Here is a 12,082-nt window from a genome sequence, read left to right on the forward strand (position 1 = left end):
TGAATGAGAGAGAGCGTCCCGCGCAGATCTATAATACGAACAAGACAAACAAGTGACCGCGAACCTAAGGTCGCATATACAGTATTCAGTTTCTGAATGGTTTAGCCACAGTTTGGTGATGCTGTCTGAGCCATCAGAATTGTTTTTATTATGCACGGTAATACCGTATACCGATGTAAAATAGGGAGGAGGTTTGAGGGTCTCAAAATTTGCATACCGCCCAAGCCTAGCCACCGCGCAGTCACAGCGGAAACAGTAGAAACATAGCTACTGACATAAACCAAGACTGCTCAAATAGAATTATAGATAAAAGATGTCACATTACACCCTGCAAGGTTAAAAACAGCTTTTAAAAGATCTGTTCGCTCTGCCCTCTTTCCTGGGCATGCATACTCTTGGAGAACTGACCCTAAATCAGTTTGCTCCATTCTATCCTCACCAACTAAGCACCAACCGACCTGATCTCCAATCAGAAACTCACAGAAACAGCCACTCACGTATGCAGATGATAATATATTAAAACTGCCCGGGGCGTCTGAGAGACAGTGCTGATTATCTCAATCAAGTGCCATTCTCATCGCAGTTTATCTCCCTAGCTGTCTCTATCTATCTCCGTTCACAAGGCATTTGATGCACTGCCAGGCGCTGTTTCTGTTTGCTGGTGGGTGGTTTTGTAAGCCGGCATACAGTCACAGACCAGAGGGCAGAGTGAGAGAAAAAAATTATTTTTTATACAGATCTCTGTATCATAGCAGGAATCAGTGTCTCTTCCTGAATGTTAAATGTATCTTACAGGCCATCTTATACAGTACATGCTGAGCTTTGGGAATTTACATTTGTTTCTATCCTCCTTAACGAGGGATGCAGCTTATTTTGTATTGGCTACAACTTTTCCTCATCGTTCTCTCTCTTCTATTTCCCTTAGTGGTTTAGACACACTCAAAAAAATGACGTTTGTTGTTTGTCCAAGCTACTTATTTTAAAAGAGCTGAAACACAACACAATTCTTGAGTTTTTTGGGACAACTTGATTGTTTTATGTTTAATCTAGGGCTGCGAGATATGGGCAAACAAAAACTATCACGGTTTTCTTGAACAATATTGTGATTTCGTGATTTTAATCATGATTTTGACACACACACAGAAGTTATACAGTGTGAATCTGAAACATATTCCCAAAGGAAATAATAAGATCTTTATCAAAAACCTGTAACATGTTTCTAAAACAGACATAAGGCAAAAAAAAAGACTACTCTATGTGCGTGTCAAACTCAAGTAAGGCTCTGATGTTCTGCTTGACCACATAAGTAGTTGCGTGTACTTTTCTATGTATCCACAGATTTTTCGGTCACGCATATATCATAGACTTCTTTGTGACTCTGCTGAAATAGGCTGTTCTCATATCGCGTATTTTACACTCACAAGTCCTTTTTTCCAATGGAGAAGCTCGGTTTGCGCAAGTTTATTGAGAGCGACATGCGTGTGTATTCCAGGCGCACCCATTTGAAAACATCTCTTTTTAAACAAACTATAAGATTAACTGTTCAGAATGCGGCACTGCGACACGTAACAAGAGCGGACCGATCAGCTTCATACTTTGTATGGAATACACACATTTCATTAGACTAACTACCTCAGACTAACACAAAACACCCAAACTCCATAAATAAAACTTGTATCGGAGCTGCAGCAATGTTTTGATAGTTTGTTATCTTCTGAGAAAACAGTTGATGGTCGCCAAGCACTTTTAGACGCAATTTAGGACTGACTTACGAATTACCTGGTTCTGCGATACATCGGCCTTCCTGTGTCCAAAGTAATCCCACACAGATGTTGACATTTTTGGCACCAAGTCCAATTAAGCTCAGTCTCCTGTTCGTTGCATTATGATTGGTTCAAATAGCGTACTGTGGGAAAATCGAGCAGTAAGGTGATTTAGAACTTACAAGTTGGGAATTGAGCATTGGGCCAACAACCCACCTCATGAAAACTAGATGTTACGAAACACCAATATGGAGCGGCCAAATATCAACTTCAATATAAATGGCCCTGGGAGTAAGAGTAAGGCGATTTAGAAACCGCGCATGTCCAAATCGCGATTTCAATATGATTTCAATTAATCGCACAGCCCTAGTTCATTCCTTCATTTGTTCAATTTCTGTTCAGCTTAGTCCCTTTATTAATCTGGGGTCGTCACAGCGGAATGAACCGCCAACTTATCCAGCAAATGTTTTACACAGCGAATGACCTTCTAATAAGTTAACTTAATTTCTTCATGTTGTCCCCACACAAATTGATTGTGTGGAACCAAGCATTTTTTACAGTGCATGATTTACACTATAAAAAATGCTGGGTTGTTAATCGAATTGTGCTGCACTTTATGTCGCTAGTTTTGCTAACTATTCCTAACTTTAATAATGATTATTTTAGATTCTATTTAAGTGCTATTTATAAGATATTAGACGCAAGCAGAGTACGGCTGCTTGTAAAGCATACAGCACCCTCTGCTGTTAAAAACTAAGCTCAGAATCAATTTAAAAGAGAACAGCAATCCATTTCTCAAAATCTCAGAATAGATTTCTCAAACGATTTTTCACCAAAGCTCTATAAAGCATGTACAATAATTTACAGATCCAATTTCAGTTTATTTGCTTTCATAATAAACGACCAGAGATTACCTTCCCCCTGCTAACCCGATAAAAATACTGACCCCCGTGAAAAAAACAATATAAGATCTAGCAAAGCTTAACGTATAACCATGTAAAAGTGCAATTAGAGCCCTGCTGGTCATTTATTTCTTGCAAAATTGCATCAGTCATTGTCATGTTGACTATTTTCACCCAATTCAATTCACCTTTATTTGTATAGCGCTTTTACAAGGTAGATTGTGTCAAAGCAGCTTCACATAAAAGGTCATTGGAACAGTGTAGTTCAGTTTGTAGTGTTTAACTTCAGTTCAGTTTAACTCAGTTCAGTGTGGTTTAAAAATCACTACAGAGACTCCAAATACTGAAGAGCAAATCTAACGATGCGCAGCTCTACCGATCCCAAACCATGCAAGATAGAGGCGACAGCGGGGAGGGAAAAAAAACTTCACTAAAGGTGGAAGTGAAGAAATAAAAAAAAAAAAAGTGAAGTGAATATTTACAAAGTTGGCGAAAAAACAAATGCAAATTAGATGCGTTTCCATCAAGCTGATTGGTCACGTAGGTGGAATGTTCGCTACATCAGAGCTTATTCTGCAAATTCCATCTCCCATTATTTCAATATTTCCCTTCTGACACAAGTCCAAAACCACATCAAGTGAGCATACAAACTTTTTTAATGCGAATTAAGGTATTTTTATTCAACATTTGGTGTTTTTAACCACTCATTTCTCATGTGACACTTCAAAATGCACATTAACAGATAGAAACATAGCTTTTGTTTCCATTTTGATGTGTTTGTATTTCAATTTGTTACATGCATTAGAAATTGTCAACACATTCATTTCATTGTCAAGTTCATTGTCGAATTCTAAAGTGTCTGAATGCAGACATAGCTATTATACACACCACTTCTAAATGTAAGCACAGGTATGAGGTCTCAGTCTTCAGTGGAACATTACATTTTACTTTTCTGAGGCTCAATTATGGACCTGTTTTTAATTTAACGGATTGTAATTACGCTAAATACCTAATTAGCTCCTCACATGTTCTTAAGAAAGGCATTTCTAAAGCAATTAAGCAAAAAAGATTGTGTGGGATTTGGGAGTTTGGTGACTGTTGGTGTGCGCCGCTTTAATGAAACTCCCACTGCATCTGTTTCCATCCAGTTAAGGTTTGTTTAGTGGCCTGTGTAGCATTGCAAACAGTCTGCAAGCCTATGTGTGTGCGAATGTGTATTTGTATGTTGTTGTTGTTTTTTCCCGTTCCTTTCCTCTCCTCCTGCCAATTACATAATTTAGTTAAGGATCCTAAGATGAGAGCTACTCGACATGACATCATGAGCCATCTGTAGTATGCTGGAGATAAGAGCGGCAAGTTTTTTCTTGAGATTTTGGCAGGCGCGCAAACATCTCCAAACCCCAGGACGCCTATGCTGATTTCTGCCAATAAAACATTCAGAGATGTTAGCTAATTACTTGCAAATTGCATCTTTCTTAATAAACGAGCAAATACACTTATGAAGCAGTCTCTTTCTTCATGGTTTAATCGGCTTCTCTTACATTTCTCTTAGTGTCCAGAAGATAAAAAAAGAGATTTAAACTCTGTCTTTCTGTCATCGTGCCTTTCACTGTGAGATTTCATCCTACTAAAAGGCCATCCCATTTTTTAAAGAGGAAGATGGAGTGATAAGGCAGAAAAGTGCTGAGTGTGAAAGTGTGAAAAACGTGTTATCTGCTAGGCTGGTCAGACCCCAAGTTCTTCACTCGTTCTCACGCTAAAGCCTTTTCCGCACTGCAAAAAAAAAAAAAAAAAAATCTGTTACTGGCGTTGAATCTCATCTGAATATATTCGAGCCTGCCATCTTGATGCGCCTTTGAGAAACAGATAGAGAGAGACCACAAAGCGTTTGCTGAGAAGCCAGACAGGTTTGATGTCTGACAGATCTGTGTTCGGTCGTAACCCCACTCTGTGAGCTGCAAGGCTAAAATGGATTGACCCTAAAAAAGATTTTTTGGACGCTGAACAAGAAAAAAAAGCATCACTCTATAAATAAAAACTAACTTTGTATTCTCTTATAACATTTTTGTGGATGGATGGATGGATGGAGGGTTGGATGTATGAATGCATGTATGTATGGATGGATGGATGGATGGAACCATAGACAGATGGATCACCAAATAGATGGATGGATGGATGGATGGATGGATGGATGGACGAACGGACGGACTGAACAAACCATATATCGATGGATCAACAAATGGATGAATGGACAAACGGACGGACTGAATAAACCATAGATAGATAGACAAATGGATGGATGGATGGATGGATGGATGGATGGATGAACGGACGGACTGAACAAACCATAGATCGATAGATCGACAAATGGATGGATGGGCGAACGGACGGACTGAATAAACCATAGATAGATAGATCGACAAATGGATGGATGGACGATTGGATGGATGAGCGGATGGACTGAACAAGCTATAGATCGATGGATCGACAAATGATGTAGGGACGGACGGACAGAACAAACCATAGATAGATGGATGGATGGATGGATGGATGGACAGATGAATGAACAGACTGAACGATCCATAGATAGATGCATTGACAAATGGATCGGCGAATGGATGGATGGATGGATGGATGGATGGATGGATGGATGGATGAAACAAGCCATCGATCAACGGATCGGCAAATAGATTGACAAATGGATGGATGGATGGGTTGAACAAACCATAGAAGTATGGATCAACAAATAGATTGACAAATGAATGGATGGATAGATAGATAGATGAATAAATGAATGAACAGATGGATGGATAGATTGACAAATAAATGGATGGATGGATGGATGGATGGATGGATGGATGGATGGATGGATGGATGGAACAAACCATAGATAGATGGATCAACAAATGGATGGATCAAAGGATAGATGGATGGATGGATGGAACAAACCAAAGATAGATGGATCGACAAATGCATCAACAAATGGATGGATGGATGGATGGATGTAACAAACCATAGATAGATGGATCGACAAATGGATCAACAAATGAATGGATGAATGGATGGATGGATGGATGGATGGATGGATGGATGGATGGATGGATGGAACAAACCCAGGGCTTAATTTGTGCCGGAACAAGCCGGATGAAATCAGATCCGGCATCTCATTTTACCAGTCCCCCTCCTCACACGCACCCCCGCCCGCTCTCTTCACTTTCTTCCGTGACTTTCCAACCCTCTTGACTTAAGTCCTCGACACTCAAATGATGTAGATGAATGCTGTGCTTATGATAAACAAATAGGTTCACTTGAAGAAGAATTATATGCATGTATACTTTGCAATTGCATTGTTGTTTCATCAATCAAAATCACTCTATCTGGATTTTGATAAGGTATATTTGTCGACTAGAATTTCCTTTTACGAGTCTCACTTGTGTACTTTTTGTTCGAGGGCGCCCTCTAGCTTCCAGTATGCATGAAACAGACACACTTACATGAGTATTTGGTGCTCAGCATTACTCACATTACCCCATTTTGTGTAAAATTGGGAAAAACAATTAAGAAAACACATGATATTCCATGTGTTTTTTGAAATCTGGATTAAAACGCCAAAGCACATTGATTAATAAAAGACTGAGGACTGATTTTTCATCAATGTATGAATAAGAAGCTTATCTTTTACACTAAATGCATGGAGTTTTGATTTTACATATACCTTGAGACAAAAACAAAGAAATTAGTCTCACAATAAGAAGACAGAGGGTCATCGTTGATGCACAGCATGTTGACAAATCATTACTATAAACTCTTTCTTTGCATTTATCATCAGTCTAAGTTCACATGGGTAGGGAACTTTGCACTATGTGACAGCTTAACAGTGTTTTTAGCCACCACTGAAGACCATTGAAAGACCCTACATTACTTAAAAAACAAAATCAAACAAGAATCCAAATCCAATGAGCCATTTCTATGTGAAAAGTTGCACAGAAAGAACATGTGCTACGTTGTGCTGACTCTACAGCTTACTATCAAACCAAACATGCCTTAGTGTGTTAAAGCGCAGACCTTCAGTTACCCCCTTGGGCAAAGTGAAACCAAGAGTAACAGCCAGGAAGCACATTCTACTGCATAAGTGAAGCTTTAATTGAACAATAGCTGTACCATGCCTAAAGCAGCAAACGGACTCCCTTATGCACTGGTACACTGGATTTAAAGATAGAGCGTGGTTTCAGATAGAGACCCTACAGATGACTCTGCCTGGTGATTCGTGTGGAATTTTTCATCAGTTTGCATGACGAGGAACTCCCTCCCTCAGCAACAGCATGAAGTTGTGTCATGAGTGACAAATTACTTGTGCAACAGAAGAGCATTCGGATGAGAGAAAGAGATGGAGCGCACAACTGTGACATCTGCAAATGGTCAGCTTTTAAACCATATCTTAAACCTTGACTTAAGCTGCTCAAACAGATACATAAGCAGGATGTTGTTTACATCTTAAATCATTTCAAAGTATATGCATGGATTCAGTGCACTGGTGTTTAAACACATTTTCAATTCAGCGAAACTCCAAAAGACTTGAATAAATCCAGAGATATGGATATCTGCACCTGGTACATTCCTTATCAAAGATATTGGTTCTGTGTGCAGCACTCTTAAAACGGATTAATTAATTAGTCTGCACACTCTCTCTGGACTTCATATGCTCTGCTTCTTTAAAGAAGAGCAAATGAGCTTATGCTCTTGAGGAATGAAAATGCTTTATTCCTCACTGAGAATAGAAATATACACATTCTTATAAAACAGTAAGCTTATTTGTTTATATTCCCTCATTGGGTGGCTGCACATTTGCTCAGTAGTATTTCTAAACATTAGGGCTGTAGCGATACACTAATCTCACGATACGATACGATACACGATATTCAGCTCAAGATACGATATATATCACGATATTTAGCCAACGATACGATTCGATACGATTCGAAATAATTCGATACGATTCTATATCATTCGATACGCTTACATCATTTTCTGATAGATTTAAAAGAAACAAAGTGATTTTGGTGACATCTTGGGAGTGTTTAATTTACTTGGATTTAATTAATTGAAATAAACTTAAACATCAGACAGCTTGCAAAATAAATGCTGGACAAAATTAATTAAAGATGTGATGAGAAAATTTGTTACATTTATTGAAACAGTGCAAACTGTAGCTTTTGAAAAGTAAATTAAGTGCAACATTGCAATTTGCAATTAACAATGGAGAGTTAAAGAGCAAGTGGCCTGTTCTGAACAGTTTCTTTGACATCTTTTTAGCTTGACAAAAAACATGAGGTAGCAAGTCTAGCTGCCATGAAAGCAAGCATAGTAGTACCATGGCTTCTCCAAAACATCAAATGTCACGTCCGACTCAGTCAGTGTGCACAGATCTTTCTCGGTCTTCCTGACTTCACTCGAGAGCAGGGTTCCGCAGATGGCCGGATGTATATATGTATGTATCGATACTCGCGGCTAAAAATCAATACTTTCTTTGGGAAAAAAAAAATCGATTTATATCGCAGAATCGATAAAATCCTCCAGCCCTACTAAACATGCTGAAATACCAAGTCATCTCAATCTGGTTTTCCACAGTATATTTAAAGCACACCGATTTCAGTTCAGTGCTTTAAAAACACAATTACTTTAAAATGTATTTCTATATAGTATTTATTTCTAATCCGCAAGTACACATTCCAATAGAGACAATGATTAATGTACTTTTAGTTATTCTGATAGTAAATAAAATGTATTCAGTTGGTCACTGGTAATATTGCATTTACAAGTTAAAAGTTACATTTTATTAACTACAACAATACGTGAACAATCGTCTGAATGGATAGAATTCATCTTTAAAAGCGGTAAAATTACTCAACAACTGGAACACTTGTGTCCAACAAAATTGCATTGAGTAGTGGTAAATTACTGATTGAGGTAAGAGTGATTCCAGCATTATGTATGAGACATTTGCAGTAAAAATTCCAAGCATAAATTTACATAGAAAGTATACGTTAACATTATTTTGAAGCAACTGTTAAAACAACTAACCACAGATTTATTGGAGCAAAAAAATATTAATCTGTAAATATTTTTTATATTTTTAAATGAGGAAAATAAACGTGTCACGGATGTGACCAAAAAAGTCTGCAAATTTACAGTATACAACATACTTTGTAGAAATTCTGTGAATTAAACTGTATAACCGAAAAGAAACAAAAGGATAAGAGTCGGTTCTCAGAACAAAAATCGCTGATTTTATTTTATTTGACATTTTTGCATTTATGAGGGAAAAGCTTCGTTGTGGATGTGACACTTTTCCGTTATGAATGTGACAGGTGTTACATTGGCACTTGTGTGACTTTGGTAAATCAATTATAATTGTTTGAAAACACTGACAGAGACATTTTTGAGTATTTTTAAGTAGCCTACGCTAAACTACTTGTTTACACACAAAAAAAATGTAGAAACGGTTTCTCTGTTTTTGGTAAAAACTTAATTTTGTTGTGGCAAGCTTGGAATTTGCATGTAATTGCTCGTAAAGTAAGATTAATATTCGTATATTCGTCCAGTGACAACTTGTGACACCGTCGCTATATTGTTTACCATGGTACTTTGAATATTCGGTCTGAAATCACATGCAAGTATGACTTCAAAACAACATTAGCGCTATTTATGTGACTATATACAACATTGTTGTTAGTCTTTGGCTGCTAAAATGATTTCAGAATTAGAAAATAATACTTTTCTGAAATTACTTTATTAAGGAGAAATTCCAAATATGTAAATATTAAACGAACTTCATCTCGCCTTACTGAAACTGAAACCGATAGACAACGCATGATTTTGAGGACAAAATGCAATTTGTTACCAGCAAAAAAAATAGGTAGGCTAATTTAAGAAAGATAAATAACAAATGAGTTACTGTGACTAATTAAATAGATATAACAGCTACCCACTAATAATAGTTATAAGAACTAGAGCTGAGAAAATTAATGCACTATCGTTACTAGTATTACAGATTAATCAAAAGAAATTCAAGGGCTTGCCACAATCCAGATGAACATATTTACCGTATTCTGCAATACAATGAGCGGATATCAGCGATGTTGAAAAGAAGACCATATCATATTTTAATCATCTGCTTTCTGAGCCTTACATCCAGTGATCACGCAAACGCGCACAGCACCGCGTGAAGGAATTCAGGATGTGCGCCCCGGATAGTTTGACAGGAGACAGCGGGACTTACCTTGATCAAGAAGCCGCATTGAGTGCTGGAAGGACGGGTCCAGAGAATCCTTCTCCGCCATCAGTTCTGGCAAGTACTTTTCGTTATCCATCTCGCCTCCTGCGTTTGGTCCAACAAAACAAAGCTTGTCAGTTGTAAGAGATGAAATGTAAGATCCTGCTGCTGTTGTCCTGAAGCAAGCTAGAGCAGATGCGCACCACCAATATAGGGGGGAAAAGGAACCACTGATTCTTTTAGCTGCTGGTGAGCGTCTATGAGATAACCTGGAGTTTTGCTTTATAATTTAGTTGCGCTTGAGATAACTATTGTCCATGAGCTTCCCAGGTGATTTGCCGTTAGCCCATCTGCGGGAAACGTGTGGATGCCTCCGTTCGGTCAGACTGCTGCTCTCAACTGTAAACAACCGCTTTGAAGCTCCCCCTGTTGTATCCACGGGCAACGACTGCAAATCCCAGATCCTCTGCTGATTGGATGAGCGGATATATTCGCATGTCAATCATAGCATGAGGGCGGGGCTGGCGCGGAATTGTCCGAGGTGCTGCAGTTCCTAGTGAATGGGCTGATTGGAGATGGGATTCAAGGATCATTATGTGTGTGATTTTGGTTAAGAACCATTAGGTACACTGAAAAAAGTGTTACATGCAAAACTGTTGCAAACAATTTATGTGTTGAATTTAAACAAACAATTTAAATTGAGCAATGTTCAACTTAATTTGTTTGTTTAAATTCAGCCCAAATAAATTGTTTACAACCACTTAACGTAAAAAAATTAAGTAAATCCAAGGAATCATCTTTGAATAATTTTTTCAGTGTATTTTGGAAGTAAGTGAAGGGATGATAAACAAGATACTTAGTCAATATTTTACTGTATATTTATTTTACCTCTGAATTTTTAGATTTTATTTCATGTATGCCCATAAAAAAAGTCAAGATAAAAAAGGTGAAAGTAGTTGTTCTTTTTTCTTAAAAAGTGGACCTTTTTGCAGTTATTTGCCTCATTTTCTAATTAATTATGAGGTTTAAATAGGTTGCATTTCAGTAACATTTTAAGCACTATTTTTTGCTCGATTAGCTTGTTGGATGGTCATCATAACCATATTTTTTGATGTACCAAAAACATTTCCTAAAGATTTACATCAATTATCATTTATATAATATACATAACATATACATCAATATATATTTATTTCATTATATATTACATTATATAGTAATTATATATTACATTATATAAAAAATAGCAATCTGTTAAAGTTTAAATTAAAAACTAGCCTATTTAAATAGCAAACTGGCCTACACAGTCAACTTTCCTCATGTCACGCTGAGACACCCATATGTTTGTTTATCCTGCTATGGAAGTCAGTGGTTGCAGGTTTTCAGCTTTCTTCAAAATATATTCATTGTTATTTAACAGAAACTCGTAAAGGTTTGCAACCACTTGATGTAGAGTAAATAGTATTTTTTCAGTTTTCTAGGATAAACTATCCCTTTAATCTCACCAATAATCCTTTGCATAATCCTATGCAATAAAAAACTCATCAAGATTTTTCTTAAAGATATGCTAATGGAATTTATAATGCCTTTTAGAGATAACAACATCTGATAGCTGAGTTTAACTATAAAAAGCACTAATCTTTTTTACTATATTTTTATTTTACTAGACTTTAACACTAACTTTGCAATCATGTTTACCAAATATTTTGTTTATATTTAGTACAAATATGCAGCTCATCATTCATTTCGGCATTGGAATGATGCAACAACAACACAAACACAAAAATAACTTTTAAGTGAACTGGAATTAATGCAGATTAAGCATGAATGAAATTATGTTGACGTTTGCAGTATGGTGTGAAGAGACCTTTGAAAGACCTTGGGCTGATTTGGCAGATTTTAACATGATTTGTTTTATGAGTCTCTCTTTGTTTCTTACCCAACACGGTGCACTAAAAAGCTCTTACACTGTGTAGAAATTCAGAAAAGTACTTCAAACTGAATTTGGAAAATTCTGAAGAAATTTTCAAGCGTTACTCTGGAATTACAAGCAGATTTTGTGCATCCCTCCCTACAAGCAAAGAAAAAGAGAACACAATGCTTGTGAATCAAAAAATGGCATACACCATATACACACAGCATAT

General features: G+C 37.1%; 1 protein-coding gene across 1 annotated transcript in view; it reads right to left on the bottom strand.

Moving 5' to 3' along the window:
• The window catches only part of khdrbs3 (KH domain containing, RNA binding, signal transduction associated 3), a 278,892-nt gene extending 268,540 nt beyond the window's left edge, over positions 1-10,352 (bottom strand). The window contains exon 1 of the mRNA XM_056479532.1: positions 9,945-10,352. Coding sequence (XP_056335507.1) covers positions 9,945-10,035 — 91 coding nt within the window. The 5' untranslated portion in view covers positions 10,036-10,352. The remainder of the gene's footprint in view (positions 1-9,944) is intronic.
• Between the last annotated feature and the right edge of the window lie 1,730 nt (positions 10,353-12,082).

The sequence above is a fragment of the Danio aesculapii genome, chromosome 19 (genome assembly GCF_903798145.1).
Source record: "Danio aesculapii chromosome 19, fDanAes4.1, whole genome shotgun sequence".
NCBI classification, from domain to species: Eukaryota; Metazoa; Chordata; class Actinopteri; order Cypriniformes; family Danionidae; genus Danio; species Danio aesculapii.